General features: G+C 42.6%; 1 protein-coding gene across 1 annotated transcript in view; it reads left to right on the top strand.

Annotated features, from left to right (window-relative positions):
* The window catches only part of ass1 (argininosuccinate synthase 1), a 30239-nt gene that overhangs the window by 3902 nt on the left and 8326 nt on the right, over positions 1–18011 (top strand). Inside the window, exons 5-11 of the mRNA XM_071896051.2 lie at positions 2645–2701; positions 2799–2873; positions 3424–3494; positions 3617–3647; positions 9577–9667; positions 15423–15507; positions 16448–16512. Coding sequence (XP_071752152.2) covers positions 2645–2701; positions 2799–2873; positions 3424–3494; positions 3617–3647; positions 9577–9667; positions 15423–15507; positions 16448–16512 — 475 coding nt within the window. The remainder of the gene's footprint in view (positions 1–2644; positions 2702–2798; positions 2874–3423; positions 3495–3616; positions 3648–9576; positions 9668–15422; positions 15508–16447; positions 16513–18011) is intronic.

Raw genomic sequence — 18011 nt, 5'->3', positions numbered from 1 at the left:
TCTATTGGCCCCAAAGCCATTTCTGCTGTCCCTGATCCAAAAACTGTAATGTTCTAATTTTCATCTATTGATTAATCGATAATTGATGTTTCCTGCTACTCTGTAACATCTTTACTGTGTGAATTACTCATTTCGCTGTGCATTGCAGTCAATCATTGGATCACACAAAATGAGTCAGTGCAGTGCAAAATGCAAATAAAATGTTTGCACTTTAGATGCCTGCCAAATGTTGATCTGGTAAATGACCAGAGGTGGTTTATTAGATAAGCCTGGAGTCACCAATTGTTTTTTCTGCTCTAGCATTCGGTCCGCAGTGTAGAATTTATTATGTCTGGATCCCATGTAGAATTTGATGCCTTTGTCTGAAATTCTGATTAATTTCAGCAATTTAAAAAAAAAAATGTTTTCACTTTTTTTTTTTTTTATTTGAAAACAAAGAACAGGAGGTCATCATGGGTGTTACAATGTCAGATCACAGTACATTTTTCTACATACATCTTGATATACAATATCACATTTTTCTCAATGGTGTATATACATAATCCATTTTTCCCAGTACTCGATACATTTTTCTAATTTAAGCCTTAAAATAAATGTGAGTCTTTCCATACAGTATATTTCATTTATAATCCCCAGCCATTGGTCCCCTGTCGGAGGATCAACCTGTAACCATTTACGAGTTATGGCTTTCCTACTACTTGCCAAAAGTATCTTTAATAAGTATTTATCCTTGTGTAGAACAGTTTCTGGTATTTTTCCTAGGTATAGTGTAATGAATGAGTAGCCTAACTCATGGTTGTATTTTCGGGCACGCCCAAAAAATATGGACATGGTCAGCCATTGAGGTTCCACATTGCCTCCAACAAAAGCCCCGGCTCTATGTGCCTGTTTGCAGTGCTGTTAATTTAGGAGTGATAAAGAATCGCACTAGATTCTTCCATCCAAACTCCCTCCAGGATCTTGAGTTTGCAGTAGTTGCCTGTGTCTCACATATCTCTGTCCAGTCTTCCTCTGTTATTTGCGCGTCTTGACTCTTTCTCCCATTTTTGTTTAATGTATTTTGTAGAGTGATTCTTAGAGGCTTGTATACTTCCATAGAGTCTCGAAACCAACTTTTTATTGTCTTCCATTGTGTATGCATTAGAAAATATAGTAATCAAGTTGTATTCATTTGCCTCTATGCTTTTTACTTTTTTGTTAAAGTAATCCCTAACTTGCAGGTATCTGTAGAAGTCCCACTTCTCTAGTCCAAATGTGTCTGATATAACCTGATAGCTCTGTAGTTGTCCATTTGAGGTGACTGAACAGTTAGACGTGATACCTCTCCCAACCCACTGTTTGAACCTCCCGTCCATCCTAGCAGGCTCAAATCCTGGGTCATATGCTACCCAACACAAGACCCCTGCCTGTTTCTCCAATTGTAATTTCCTCAACACCCTGAACCACAGTTTCACTGAGAATATGGTCCATTGGTTCAATCTGTTATAAGTCCTTTCAGCCGACTGTATTGGTGTATCTATCTGTGTAATTTCCAGGGTCTTCCATTTAGATTCATAGTTTGGTTCACACCAACTAAGGGTTTCAATTGTGCAGCATAATAATTATCCTGTAGGCATGGTAGAGCTCTCCCTCCCTTCTCCTTTGCCAACTGCAGTGTCTTAAACCTTACCCTAGGTCTTCTACTGTTCCAGACGAACCTCGAAATCATCCCATCCCATTCGTTAAATTGTTTTTGGGGTACTTCCAAAGGCAATGATTGGAAAAGATAGAGTATCCGTGGTAACACGTTCATTTTAATTATTTCTATTTGATTATTCATGTCTAATGGAAGCAAAATCCATCTAGAAATATCAGATTTTATCTCCTTGTTAATGGGGCCATAATTGCTTTCAATAATTTCAGCAAATTTGAATTACCTTCACCAACAAAGTTGGAAGGAGGAAATGTTTTCACCCCTGTCTATTTGTGTGTTAGCGAGATATCTCAAAAAGTTAGGAACGGAGTTGGCTGAAATTTGGTGGACTGATAGCCCGTGGTCCAAGGATCAGTTGATAAGATTTTGGTGGTGATCCAGATTGATGTTTTTTTTAGCCAAAATTATTATGCTCAATTCTAGGTTGACCTCAACGCTGATCCCAACTCTTGTAGCACTGCGTCCTTCATTGTTTGATATGCAGCGTCCATCTTTTGCCTCTAGGTGGAGACAGATACCGCTTAATCAAGTTACAGAAACGACTGCAACTTGTTTGGGTCAAGATGGACATGATGCCTGTCATGTCCTCAGATGAGCTTCAACATTTGATCCGTTTTCTATATCTCTTTGTTTTTTCTTTTTTTGTAAAACAAAGACTGGGCAGTCCACTCCCCTTTTTAGTATTTTTATTTATTCAGACAATTTGATAGTAGAGAAGGAGACAAAGCAGGCGAGACACAGGAGAGAAAGCTCTGGTGGAATTTGACCCCAGGCCAAAGGGGGCAGATGAGAGGCGGGGGACTTAACCACTCAACTACCTCTGCACACTTGCTGTTTTTGTTGATTTTAAATTGTCAACCCTATTGCCGATGAGCATTGTTTGACACAGATCAAACACAGGACAAAGGCCTGAATCATTGTGTAGATGAGGGATTTTGCTTTGTTTTTCAGGGCAATGACCAGATCCGCTTCGAGCTCACGTGCTATGCCCTTTACCCCGAGGTTAAGGTGAGTTTCCTGTTCGACTACGTACAGCGTCTGTTCACATGATGTTGCTGCAGCGGAGGCAACACACACCGACTCTTTCTGTGTTTGTCCGATTTAGATCATCGCACCATGGAGGATCCCCGAGTTCTACAACCGCTTCCGTGGGAGAACGGACCTGATGGAGTACGCCCAGGTAACACCTGCTCTACCTGTGATTCCCCTTACTTACACACTCACACCTATGCACACAGTTAATAGAGTCATTCAGACTTATCTCACTTGCACTCAAAGAGACAAAGGCACACACACACACATGCACACACTCAAAGGCTGTGTGTTTGCTTGGTCCCCAGAGGAGTCCCATTAGATGGTGGTCTAGCCTGGGTTTTCCCACTAGAGGGTGGTCATGATGTTTAAGTGAATACCAGTCTCTTGTATTGCTTGAGGACTGTGTGTGCAAACCCACAGTCTTAAAACCCTGTGAATTGTTGACTCCTTTGAATATACCAAAGGCATTTTCCCCCCAATGCATAGATTTTGTTTTTTTCATTGTGGAATCTGAAAGACAAAAGCAGTTTGGAGAGACAGATGTATTATGGTCACACAGAATATCAAAAACTAACCGCTGGAAATAATTTGCTTGGTTCCATGTATTTCAAACTTTTTGGATAGACGTGTATTGAGTGTATTTAGTGCTTACAAACATATTTAACGCAACAGTCTCCTTCTTTGTCAACCCCCAGAAACATGGCATCCCTGTGCCTGTCACTCCTCGGGCACCGTGGAGCATGGACGCCAACCTCATGCATATAAGGTGAGTAGCACTGGCATGATACATCCTCTTTAATTCCTACTTCAATGAGATGTATGTTTTTTTAAATGACGACAGAATGTAACAATTTAAGATGTCATTCTCTAAATTCTGTTTTTAAACAGCTACGAGTCTGGAATCCTGGAGAATCCCAAGGTAAGGCCAGTTCAAATGGGAACCACTTGAACCACTTGTAATTATTTCTCTGGTGTTTTGCCTCCTTGTGAACCCTTAACCCTTCTTCATACCTTTCATGGTTGTATTTATATCCAGTGTGGTGTGCTGGCAGTGAATATGCCTCAATATTGGGACAATATACTCAGCTACTTGTTTGTTTTTGTTTTTTTGCGAATACAGTGACTTGAGGTCAATACCCAGAAGCTAGAGAAAAACATCACTCGCAGTTTTTTTGGCAGAATGACACTGATTTCTAGTGTTGTACTATCTTAAATAAAAGTACACTAAATCTGATAATCTTAATCATTGACACTCTGTAAAAACTAAAACTGAACCTGAAACAGCCATTTACGTGGGTAACGACGAACCTACACCTGAAGAATTATGGGTAAATGTCAGAAATTTAACATAATCCCCCAGACAGTTGATTTTACCTTCAGGCTGCCACCTGTTGATACATAGATTTAATTTGGTACAGTATACTGTACAGTTTGGTCCTGCCCTCACTCGACCACAATCCACTCTAAATTCCACTACAGCAGACAGACAAGATATTGGATATTTCTCCTTGTGCCGTAGAAATGCATTGAGGAGCCTGCTGTGTTGGTGTCATGTGTGTGTAGCATTAGCCACTTGGAGCGACCATAAAAATAACACAGTGGTAAGCCTACAGTCCCTTCCATTGACCCATGCCAGCCCCACCACAGACAAACCCACTCACTCTCCCACAACGCCACGGGTGAGACAAAGTTTGATCTCTGCTGGGGTCATGGGTCAGAGCAGTGCACGCAGGTTGCCCCCAACGACCTCCGAAGCTCCCATCCCTTCGTCCCTCTGTCTTTGCCTCTGTCTGTGTCTCTGTCTCTCCTCACCCCGGGTCCTCACCAGGCCCTGGGAAGAGCCCGGGACACACAGACACTGACTTGTCGTCAGCAACGCTTCGCCTAATTCCCGATTTCATGGGAGCCAGGGAGGGGGAAGGGTTAGGGCGTTGCGCCCAGCTGGGGCCTCCTGGGTTCCAGCCCCAACTCCTCGGGACCTCCATTGTTCCCCTGGTTGCGCCGCCGCGGGCTGCGACGTGGGAGGGGAGCCATTTCATCGTGACACCGTGACACCAAAATGTCACCAGTAACAGTAAAGTACAAAGACAGCGGGCCAGACAGATGAGTCCCCAATGGACGGGGTGTCACAGGGAGGCGAGGGGTCCCGCGCTTCTGGAGTAGAGGGGCAGGGGCAAAGCCACTGTAACTCACAGGCCTTTCTCTCTCGCTCGCTCTCTCTCTCTCTGTCTCTCTCTCTTGCTGTCTCTCCCACCCCCCTCCCTCTCTTTAGTGGTCGGCCTGTTGAGAAATGTTGTGAAAAGAATGAGAAAAACCAACTCAATAGCATAGCGATGTATGATGACAGTATTGTGTAATTGATTTCATTCATGGGTTTTGTTTTGGTCCATTTACTCAAATACTGAATCGATCAATGGCATTAAATACAATGAAATATTTATGGTGCAGGGATCTAAAGTGGTAAAGGGATTTGAATACATTACCCAGGCCCTGGTATGATATTTTGAACTTGAACGGGACTGCAGTGATTCAATAATTTGCATATATGAAGAACAGTTTCTTGCCTCTCTCGTAATTGAAAAAGTTGTGCTGTGTTTGTTAATTAGGCTCTAAGTAAACAATTTAAATTTGATTCCAAAGAGTGATACATGATTTATAGATAAAACATGCATGTAAATACCAGTTAAAAATGTCAGTTAATGTAAAGACAAAATTAATGCCAGTACTAAACCATAGAGCAATACCAAATGCCCAAATTTCTCATCCAAATAACTCAATCCAGCAAGATAAGACTCTTATCCACCTAGAGGGTCATCTGAAAGAGGTCATCTTGTTCTGGGTATCTCCTCTCTGTATCTCCGTGTCTCTCTGCTCCAGTTACAGCCCTCAAGGCTCAGGGCGGACCTCAGCTATTCAGGCCCCCGACTCCCCCACCTGTGGTACAATGGCCCCACTCTGCTCAACACCGTCAGATTAGGAAATGTCCAAATGGTCGCTCATATGTTCTCCGCCAGATAAGAGTATAGGCCTAGAGTTCAGGTTACTCTATGATTACCACTGTATCCTTCCTGATAACCCCATCTTGCCTGTAGCAACACTGTGACTTTGTATTTACTCACCCCCATCTGGCATTAACTCATGTGAAGACATGCGCCTGGGGCAACTTTAGCTAGCCTTTATTGTGTTTATTCACTCACATTTAACACTGTTAGGATGTACTTGTTGGGGACGGGACGATATGCTTATCTCACGATACGATACAATACGCGATATGGGGTTCACGATTCGATACGATGTAATAAATTAAAGTTCAGTGACAACAAAGTATGCAGAAATATGTTTATTTCTGAGCCACAAATTTTTATAGTAATGGCATTGGCTTGCTAGAATGTACAATGTAACAATTTAAAAATGTCATTACAGAGTGCAAATATTACAATTTGGATGGAGAGCTTGTAAAATTGTGATGGGCAAGCTGTCTCATTTGTGATTACTGCAGCAGAATAAAAATGGAGCTAATATCGCGATTCATTCTGCCCCACGATACGTATTGTCACATTTTTAAATTGTGATATATTGAATTTCGATATATTGTCCCATCCCTAGCACCTGTTGACTGGATTAGTTTGGATTGCAGTAGTTGTGATGAAGTTGATTGAACTGTAATGTTTGATTTAAGTCACGCCCCCTCGCTAGATCCTGGTGTCATTAGCAGTAACTGGCTACATGTGTATTATTATTTGGCATTTCAAAGAAACTAATTTTGGTCACATTTCTTATATTGTGCCATTCTCCACATCAGAAAAACAATAACATGCCACTTAATCAGATGTCTCCACACCTTCCTCTCTCTCTCTCTCTCTCTCTCTCTCTCTCTCTCTCTCTCTCTCTCTCCCCCCCCCCCCCCCCCCCCCCCCCCCCCCCCACATGAGCAGTCGGGGAACACCCTGAGGCAGCCCGACACTTGTCCTGAGTCATTAAAACATCACCTCAGTCTTAATTATAGCCTCTGTCAGCGGGCTTCCCCTGGCCCCGTCAGCTCTTTGATCAGGGAGCTGATGGAGCGCAGCTTGTGTTGACCAGGAGTAAAGGAGCGTAACGCCAGCCTCTGTTCACCTAGAGGAAATGAAAACTTGTTTTCTGCTGGTCGCATGGCTGGCTGACTAGATGGATGGACAGAAGACTGCCTGTAGGGGAAGGAAGTGGGGTTGTAGGTGTATGTATGCGTGCGCATGTGTCCTTTGAAGCAAAGAGCTCAGCGTTTGTCATGTGCCTCGCCTGCCCCAAGGTCTGATTGGTCTGACCTGTAATACTTAGCGAGTGCTCCCTATGTCCATCTCCGTGTCACCTGCTGTCCCGTTAGCTCTGCTTCCATGTGTAATGTCAGTGCAGTGAGTCATTCATATACATTTAAGGCCTAACATTAGCCAAAAGTACCTGGGTGTTAAGAATATAAATAGTTGTCCCTCACATCTCGCTTATATTGTTTTATTCTTGTCTCAATTTGCCATGTTTGCATTTTAAGGAGAAGGACAGACTTGAAACGTGGTGATTTAAGTGTCATTTCCAACCCAATGGGCCAAAGATTATTTTTTTTTACCACCCTCTTCTATCTCCCTCTCACTCTCCTTCCCCTTTCTCTCCCTTTCCCTCTCCCTCCCTCCTGCCGCCCCTGCCTCTCTTTTGGCCCTATTGGCCTCGATTGAAAGCCAATGAGGCAACTAATATGTGGAAAGATAGAAATTTACTTGCTTTAAGTTCATGCCTTAGCCCTCTTCTTCGCTCTGTGGGCCACATTTAGCACAACAATATGGCAGGAGCAAAGACTGCCAAAGGAGCTGCTCTGTGCTACATGATGGTGCGCTTCACGCCCCATTTCCCACCAATGCCCCCCCGCCCTTCCCCCATCCCCCCCACCTTCTCTATCTCTACCTTTTCCTCTCTTTCAGGGCCACGGCTTTGGGACAGGTCCACCTGCGGGGGGTTAGAATTGAAATGCATTGATCTCTTGCGCACTGGAAACGAGCCTATTCCCTTACTTTCCCCTTTTCTTTTTATCTAACAGTCTGTAAGTTTGAGCTCTCATCTTGGGAGTATGCATGAGCTTTCAAGAACTACTCAGTGAGCGGTATGAATTATGTTTCATATGTATGTTTTTAATTGATCAATTGACAATTATTGTGTAACAAGTCCTTGCCCTAAATCTGTGGTCCAGTTAAGCAGTGAATACTTTTGTTGGCATATAGGCAATAGAGACAGGACACAGAAGGTGAGCAAAATAATAATCTTAAACTCAAGCTTATTTTAAATCCATCCCAGACCAGAATTCAAAGTATTTATTCCTCCAAAGCCTGAATCCTGAGAAATAACATTTTAATCTCTCTTGTCATCAAAAGACAAAATTTGGAGCTGCTCGTTTAATTAATATGTAACTGTTCGAAGATCATATAAATAGTATATGTGAACACTGTTTTAGGTTAAATTTTCCCCTCAAGTATAATTTGATAAAATGCCTTTTACATGTCAGACAGTAGTTAAAAACCTACAAAAAACCATTACAGCCATTGCCTCTTACTTGGTATAGTTTATTTGGAGTGAACCAAACACAGCCATGGGTTTATAACCAGCAAACAACACCGCAGGAAACGTAGCCTTTCTCATTCTCCAGTATTTAAAATTCAGGCCATCTTTCTCCCCTTGAAGAGTATGCATCAAAAGGCTTTTTAGGGTAGTCATTTCGCCCCTCTCCTGTTCGCTCTCATTTGGCATCTTTCAGGGCACTGAGGCAGAAAATAAAGGAGAGGGAGACGGGCGCCTTCCCAGTCAATTTTGGTGTTTAGTTAAAAGGAAGGAAAGTGATTGCGCTGCTCGTTTTCTCCTCACTGACGGGCGGCGAGCGGATGGCGATTAGTTATTGTATGATGACTTAGCGTCTGGTAAAGCTTTCCATTTAAATGCACCCAGTAGTTATTTTGCATAGTCCCCCTGCAATTTGCCTCAGCTCAGGAGACATTGGCCATCGTCTTGTCCTAATGCTGTGTAATTGTTGGGGGGGGCACATTGCTGGGCGGACGCGACAGACCGCCACGCTCTTTTAGGTCCCAACCATGACTTACTGAAATGGCTCCCAGCTCCCACCAACTGGAAAAACGACAAATGTCTGTCATCCAGGACAACTTTAGTGGATTTTGGGTGTGGACAGCGTTGTGGGTCTTTGTTGTGTGATGCCCATTAAGCAAAATTCTTCATTTGAAAATGAAATAGAAGGGAAACGTCACTCAGAAAATCAAAACTGGAAAACTGGAAGATTAGAAGAAGTGAAGTCAGGTGGGGGGAGAACCCAAGGCACATGGTAGAAATGGTAGATCTGAGATTTTTACAGACAGACAGAATATTACTGAGTACTTCCAGTTGCTCAAATAGGTTCTGTCATAGTATCAGGTGTGTTTTGACTTGTCAAGTGTTCTCTATTCTTGGGGATGTGAGTCATTTCTTTCTTGTGCCCTTTCTCCCTCTCTCTCCCTCACTGCATTCTGCTTCTCCCCGCCTTCCCCTGCGGTGAAGGGCCACGCAGGGAAAATGAAACCAAATAGAGGAGAAAAATGGAACATTGATTTTTGTCTTCACTCAACTCTTGATGGCGTTTTCAGGTTTCTTCTTTTCACGCATCATCCTCTCTTTTCTTTTGCCCGTCGTACCGGGAGTTGTCTGTAATCACCTCAAACAACAGACTCTCTATCTTGCAGTGCTGTACTTTGATGAGGTCTCGGGAGGTCCTGGTTATTCATCAAGGCGAATAAAGTGTGCGAAATGGAGGGAGTGAGAGTGTGTGATTGTGTGTTTTTCAGACCCACGCTCCGGGTGACCTGTACCTGATGACCAAGAACCCAGAAGACGCTCCCAGCGCCCCCGATGTACTGGAGATCGAGTTCAAAAAAGGTATGTGTGCTTGCAATGCGTGTTACGTCTTGATTCCTCCGTCAATCTGCATCTGTGTTTGTTTATGTTCTCAGCAACAGGTTTACTGAAATTAAAATCCCTCATGTAGTGTAACGTACCGTGTACAATTTGCCCAAAAAATATGGAAATATGCATCAGTAAGGGTTAGAAATGAGATCCATCACTCATCACTCAACCAGTCATGCCTCTTCATCTTACTTAACATTTGCCCCAGGGCTACAGCTCTCTGCTGCCCCGGCTGTGTTTTATCACCGTCCCTGACCACCCAGACTTAGCCCTCGCACCATTACTGGGTCCGAAGCTGCCATGTTTGGCCTGGGGGCGCGCACACAGGCCGGAAGCTTTAAGTCCAGCTAATACACCGAGCCCTGGGGCGGGGGCAGAGAAACGCTCATTAGATATATTGCCACAGGGGCCGGGCTAAACAGTGGAAAGTGTCACATGTTTGCACAGAGAGAAAATGGCAAGAAACATCCAAGCCTGGGGCAAACAGCACAGATGTCCCTTCATCCCTGGTCGCTGGTGGAGGCTGAAGGCTCGCTGAGGGCGAACATCAATCGCCTGACAGACACTAGCCTCTCTGATCACATGGGCTTGACTGACAGCTTTATGAGCCATAATAGTGACTTAAAAGAAGTTCAGAAGGTTGGCAGAAGATATCATGGGAATGTATGTGCGCTAATGCTAAAGCGGCCGAATGTTGTTGTTTTTATTTAACCCAATGCAAATTAAAATAATATACCATTCAGTAGTCAATATAGATCTGTTTTAGAATGCTTTTTCGGATGTGGCTTTACCAGTTTCCCAAGGAAAATGTTTAACTATAAAACAAGTAGGTTGATATCGGTTCAACTGGTGATGAGATGTCCTTTGTAAAACACTGATGCAGTAGTAAAGCCTAGTCTAGTTTCGCGGGTTCTTTGCAGGCCTGCGCTCCGTTTTCACACATATTTTCTGTGCCTTTTATTGAGCGCCCTATGACAAAAGCTGTTTTAGTTGTCCACACAAAGGCCCGAGCCTACTCCTCCTCCCTCTCAGCACAAGATCAGCACAAGAATGTTTCATTTCATTCCCCTCCCACCTTTTCATCCCTGCCTTTCTCACCAAAGTTTTCTCACTGATTAAAAAAGAATATTTAACGACAGGAACCTTTTCCCCCGTCAAACACTCCATTCCCCATCTCTCCCTTTTTTTAATTTCATCCCTCCCTCCTTTCATGCCAAAGAAGGGGAGAGGAAAAAGAGACAGAGAGGAAAAATGTAAAGCAGTAATTTTTCCTACAACTGTGTCTGCGCTCCCATTGTCTGCACTGTTAGGCTGCAAAAAACTGAAGAAAAGGATCACGGGGAGAAAAAGACCCCTCAGTGAATGATAGAACCCGCATGATGGAGAGAGCGAAAGAGAAAGAGAGAGCGCACAGGGACGAAAGGCCGGCCCCTACACTCCCACGTTCAGACACTCACTTAATTTATTTGAACTTTTAATCTAATTATTAAGTATTTGGGAGGGGGGTTGCAGGTTTAATAGTGCGCCATCCACACTGCCCTCTCCTGCACTGGGAGGTTCTTTTTTTTTTTTCTTCATGGGAGCTACCCAAGATTCCCGCGATATGGGAATGGGCGGTCGACAAAGCCCTTGTCTAAAAAAATTTGTCAAGTCCTTCACGTGTCATTCCAAACAGGGCTTTGTATGAGCGGGGCCGGCTGAAAGGCGACCAGAGGTGCTGCTTTTCTGTTCAAAGCTATTTGACTGGCAACTGCAAGTATGCTAAATGGTATTGAATGCTGGATGGATGGAGGAGTGACTATCAGCAGATTTTTTTTTTCTCTCATTTCCTCTCCTTGTCTAGTCTTCAAAAGGTTTATATTGCCTCCCCAACACACACACACAAACGTACACACTCCTTTTCACCCAAGTCTCTGTTTGTTCCCTCTCCTCCACCTTTGGCCCGTGTTGCTCATTTCAGGCCATGAATAAGCAAGTCCATGACAGTGATTGATATGTACTTGGTTCAAGTGGCTTTAGAGAGGAAGTGTGTGGAGTGAACGTGGGTGTTTTTGTTTTTTTTAAGTGTGTGTGTGTGTGTGTGTGTGTCAGAGAGAGGGTGATAGAAAGATGGGTGATAGGTCTGCATCTACTAGTGTCTCTAGCACATGCGCGTGCACACACAAACACTCAGTGGCGCAAAAAAGCTCACTGCTAGAAAGGGTGCGGGTAACACAAAGCTGCGTGTGTAATTCAATTAGAGAAGGGCCTGCCCACGATTTCACAGCCTTCAAACGAGCCGGGCCTTTGAATTTATTAGCACTTCTCACCACATCCTATTGTAATGTCTTTCACTTTTAGCTGACGACCATTGATTTCGCTGACTGAGATAATAAGCAGTTGTCAGCAGATTTTATCAACTGTAGCTTGTTTTTGACAAAGTAGTCAGGTATCGACACACACAAAATGAATTTTAAATTTGGATCTGTAGAGGCATTCCTCAATGCTATGGATTAACTAGGCTGTGTAAAGGTAAATGTATTTACTCATTATGCATTAACTGTGTCTCTGCCCTGTGAGACAGGTGAAACAAAAACACCAAGTATTCACAAGAAGAAAAAACTTTGGATTGCCTTAGAATTGCATTGGAAGATCAGAAACATTGTCAAAATGGTGTAGGTGAAGATGGATGCCTGCGTTGTCTGTTATTCAGTATGTTACTTTTGCATCGAGGCATGTTTGCACACAGTTGGCCTGCTAGTGATGCAGCTTTGCTTATCTTAGCTTAAAATCCATGCAATTGCAGTAGTTAAATCTATGTATGAAAGAATGTTCCTTTCCATAAAAATCCAACATGACAGTATCAGAAAAGCAGTTTTGTGTTTACAGGCAGTCTTTATTCAGTTGGGAAATCCCCCCCAGACAGAGAAGGAGACACGTTGATCTAATTTCTAAGTTCAGCAACTGAAAAACAAAACACAACAGCATTAAAAAAAATGTAGTACAATACAGTGGGCGTAGCTGAATAAGGTGAACAAACAAATTTATGCAACCATTAGTTTCCACTAAGCAGTCTAATTGGTCAAATTGTTTCAATATTGCTGTTAATTCCTATAACACAAGCATGAGCCAGCCAGGCTGTATCAAAAATGGAATTTGTTCATATGTTAACTCTTGTGGTAACAGGGAGCTAGTTAGTCGTCTTTCTTGCTTTATTCTGCTATTTTATTCAGTTCTTTACACTTACTTACACTTATATTCTTTGTAGGAATGTACACTACCTTGATGGACACCCTCCAGCAGATCACAAAATAATTTTGTATGAACTTTTTACTCCATGAACTTTCACCAGAACACTTGAAGTCCCACATCAAACGGGTCAAGTTCTAAGTACCAAAAAATCAAGTTATCATATCACAGACCACAAAGATATAAACAGTAATTTCTACTTTTAATAATGCATTACACTGACACCTATGCAAGTACTGCAAATTTCCTTATAATACATTTGAGAAAATATAAATGAAGGGTCAAGTTAAACAATTATCTGCTTTGCTGCTGTTGTAATTTCTTGCATCAAAACAAACAAATCAGGGACTAAGCCTAACCAGGGACAAGGGCCTCAAATTAGCTTAGACTAGAAACCATGTATGCAATACATCTGTTCCATGTTTTTGATATGTATTTGTATTGTGCCTGACAAACAACTAAATAATTAAATACATTTAGGAAGTGCAATTTCCTTAAAACTCTGAAATATTTGGCAAAGAACTTTAATACTTAAAGGACGTAATATTTTCTACACATAAATTATTGCGTTAATTGCAGTTTCAATTTTTCAACCTCAACCATCAAAACAGTATTCATTGTAGACTGCAGCATGACTTTAAAATGTTCTGCCTCTGATTCTGACTATAACATCTGACATTACCAGAGGTGAATCCAAATCACTTGCTTAAGTCACAACTATAAGTCATAGAAGCCAGGTCTCAAACCAGTGGTGAAGTCGTAATTTGGATATCTGTCCTAATAAAACAAGACAAGACAAGTGAAATTGTAAATGGAAGGGACTTATGCCCAATAAAGTTTATTTTTATGTTATCTGGTTTTATGTTTTATGTTTCAGTTTCTAATTTGAATGCTTTAGGTGCTGTAAAGTACGGCTTCCAAGTGGGGTAGCCAACAGTGTGACACAGCAGAATTGGGAAAATGTAGAGAAGAGGAAGATTTTTGGAGAGAATGGTGGTGTATCGAGGCATGTAGGATTAGATTCACTATTGGAACAACTGTTAATATGCTGCCATCCCCCCTAAACCCCAACAAATGGCAAGGTGAAAACCCCATATGTCCTGTCTCCTCACACCTAGCAACATGTAGACATCCTGTCATTAAAGTCAGACTTTCTCAAGGACGATACACACTCATGGTCAAAATAACCTATTGCTGAAGTCCCAGACAGCGATAAGAGAGAGCAGGTAAAAAGAAACCAGTTAATTCATTAAAAAAAAAAATAGCATGGAGTAGGCACAAGTTAGGACAGCTGGAGAAGACCTAACCTGGTATTGTCCAAAAGTTTGTCATCTGTTTACTTTGTAGACTCCACTGTGCCAAGACAAGACACGATACATGTGGGATATGAAAGGAAGAAGTTTAGATGCACTGAACCAACAACCAAAACTGAGCAGGGAGGCTGAAAACTCAGGGTGCACTCTGTGAAAGTTTGATAGGCCACTGAGCAGCTCTGCTGGAGCAAATATCTATTCCACCCTTCCTACTCTGTCACTGCACACCAAAATGCTGATTGAACCAATATTTTTTTTTACTCAAGCCTGAAAAAGTTTTCATTTTTTAATTTTGTAAAGGTCATAAGGCCCAGTTCATTAATTTCTCCTAAAATTGTGTTTTTGTTGCCAAGCCATTGCAGAAGCAGGAGAATGGACTTTGGTTTGGGCGTTTCACATTGTAAAAACCCTTTGTGGAGGCTACAGCTCCACCTGGGACATTTAGGATGCAAAACACCTGGCCCCGTGTTAATTTCACCTTATCTTTTCCTCTGAAACGTTACCCACATAACGTGTATAGTGGCTGTGAAGTACATTGTTTTACTTTTATTAGTTTATTACTTTATTACTTTATTGGTGTTCTCACTTAAAAGCAGCTCTCAATGATGAATTGTATATTGCGGTTATTCATGCAAAGTATGTGAAAAAAGATTGTTCACATACTTTGAGGAGGACTCCATGAGTTGCTTGTCAGAATATGAAGTGCCACGGATCTATGTTTTGGTCCAAGAGTAAGTGCTGGCACCTGGTGATATTGTCCTTTCTGTTTACCTCCACCAAGGAAGGAGGTTATGTTTTCCCTCCTGTCTGTCTGATTGTTAGCATGATATCTCAAAACGTTACAAACAATTGAAATTTGGTGGACAGATAGCCCTTGACCCAAGGAACTGGGATTTCTGCCATTAGACGATTATCATTTTTCATGCTGCGTTCGTGTGCTGGTGGGAAAGTCTGACATCTGGGACTTCCAAATTCGCTGCTAAACGACATTGCTCATGCTATTTTGTCAGAAAATCAAACCCGGACGACAATCGATAAACAAACATGAACCGTAACAGAGGCTGCAGCTTTGCAGGTTTGAGAATTGTTCAGCTTTGGCAGACGATTGCGCTCTAGTCTAGTTTGCCTTCTAATCGTCCCGCTCTGATCGACTGACTGTGTCTTGTCCCATGTCTCCTCCCCTTTAGGAGTGCCTGTCAAGGTGGCCAATGTGAAGGAAGGCAAATCCAAGGACACACCACTGGATATCTTCTCATACCTCAATGAGATAGGGTAAGCTAAGTTTTGTCTGGCTAGTCCTGATGCCTGTTGATTAGCTAACGCTGGTATTGTTGCGTTTATTGGACAAACCATTTTGCACTCAGTAAAAGATGTCCTGGATATTGGGCTGTACGGAAACTGCTCTGAATCAGGAAAGTGTGTAAGTGTCCCCAGAGACAGTCGAGTGGTTAAGTTCACCACCTCTGGAAACATCTGTGCCCCTGCTGGCCTGGGATCGAATCCCACCACAACTTTACCTCCTGTGTCTCCCCTGCTCCGTCTCCCTCTCTGCTTTCCAACTGTCTAAATAAATGAAACATACTAAAGGTGAGTAGACTGCACACTCTTCTTTCTAAAACAAAAAAACAAAGAATACTGTGTGAATCAGAGTTTCCCCTACCACTCTGTGTGGGGCAGCCCCTGAGGATATTTTCTTAAATTTTATGCAGTTGTGTAGGGCAATCGTCATCATTATTGGGTACTGTGGTTGAGCTGTGAGTGTATACAAGGTCCCTGTTACGTTATTACTAATTATTACTCAACTACATGCACTATAAACTAGTTGATTTCTAACATTAGTAGTTGTAAATTAGTAGTACTCAAAATGTCATCTAGTTAAAGAAATGCCCTTTCTTTGAGGAAATCAACATAGTTTTTCAGCGTTGCTATCGAAAATAATGCAAAAAAGAGAAGAGGAGATACGAAAGGCTAAAAGAGAAGAGTCATAAAGTTGAAGAAGATGCCACAGCTAGTACTGATGCTGACTTTACCAGTGATGCTGCTAGTCATCCCAGTGCTGCTAAAAGGTTATGAGGGGAAATGCGGGGGAGTGTGTTGGTGTACGATAACATCTCGGAGACCTCTGATGCGGACTAAACTAATTAAAAGTGAAACCCTTCTATGAATGTGTGCACACTGAAGGGTGTCTGCCTCTCTTCTCTCCTTCTTCTAGTGGAAAGCACGGAGTGGGCCGCATTGACATTGTGGAGAACCGTTTCATCGGCATGAAGTCCAGAGGTAAGGAACTGACTTCTTGAGAATCCTGGGTATGACAAACATTATATTTGTTAGTCTCGTTCGCTCTAAACGATGCAGACAGGGCCTGCCTTACTTACTCAAACCCCAAACAAGGACGTTTAAATGCAGTGAGATAGACATATTTGTGCTTACCCTGAAATAAGTCCCAATATTTTAATTTTACATCCATTCAAAGGCCTTCCTTTCAGCATCCCAGGGCTTTCAGGCAATTGCGGTTATTTTACATGAGTGCTTTAAGTGTACCACTTGCTATTCCGCTTGCATAAAAGTGGGCTGGAAGGCAAAAGCATGGTCATGCACAAACACAACATTATGTGTTTTTCTGCCTCCTGCTCAAAGGAAATGTTTTCCTGTGGTTCACCTGGAAGCTTAGGCACTAAAGTTACTTCCATTCACTTATGCATGCACACATGTACAGAAAACACACAGTGTGAGCAAATAACGGCACGTATGCTTCACTGAATATACACAAATACACAAGTCATTCACATACACGCACATGCACTCACACACACACTCGCCAGGCACTCCTCAGGATGGTTTTCTCCTGTTATTGTTGGTAGCAACCACAGGCAAATCCAGTAGGTCCTTTGTCCCCTCTCTGCATGTGTCACTCCAGCATACATACAAGGGCAGTGAGCTGTCCTGGCCGAGTATGACACACACATACACACACACACACACACACTCCTTTCTCCCCCATGACACCTCCTTATAGTGCTATGACTGGCAAATTGACTGGCCAACAGACTGTGGCTGTGGCGCGACTTGGCAGGTAGAAATTGGAAAATGGGAAGCCCACTTTTCTCTCCCCTCGGCTGAACAAAAGATCAAAGCTTTTTCTTCACTGAAGCAATAGGAAGAGGAGGAGCACAAGGTGTCCAAGTGGTTGAATAACTACCATCGAGTGTGTGTGTTTGTCTCCTTTGGAATGGCAGTGGCGTTAGCACAATAGATGGTGGGAGGGACTGAATGGGGACATGTCATATTTATTTGTGTCGGTGGGTCATATTTATTTGTGTTGGGTCAGGGAGGCGGGGGGAATGGAAATGGTTTCTCAAGAATGTTGTCAATGTGCTACAAAACATTCAGCAGCCTGTGTGCCTGACTGACATTTCCCACCTGTCAAAGCTCTGTCAAAGCTCTGTCAGACCTCTGACCTGAGCACCACTGATGGCGTTGGCTAAGGTGTACTTATCAAAGGCAATAGGAAATTGCTGTGTCCTTTTATGAAGAATAGTCTCATCTTCAGTCCCTCGCAGCAAACTCCAGAACCACCACTGGAAATGCAGTGGTGGTTGAATTTTTGGCAAAACTCAAAAGACAATATTTTTTGCTTTAAATCAATTTCCAAGTATGTTGACAATCATTCATACCGAAAAATTACAAACTGAATGTCTTATACTCTATCCTATCCTTTATCCTTCTTCAGATGTTTATTTGTATTTATTTACCTGCGCTTTACCTGCATGCATTGG

This window comes from Centroberyx gerrardi, chromosome 2 (genome assembly GCF_048128805.1).
Source record: "Centroberyx gerrardi isolate f3 chromosome 2, fCenGer3.hap1.cur.20231027, whole genome shotgun sequence".
Classification (NCBI taxonomy): domain Eukaryota; kingdom Metazoa; phylum Chordata; class Actinopteri; order Beryciformes; family Berycidae; genus Centroberyx; species Centroberyx gerrardi.
This window is presented reverse-complemented; position numbering and strand designations above follow the sequence as displayed.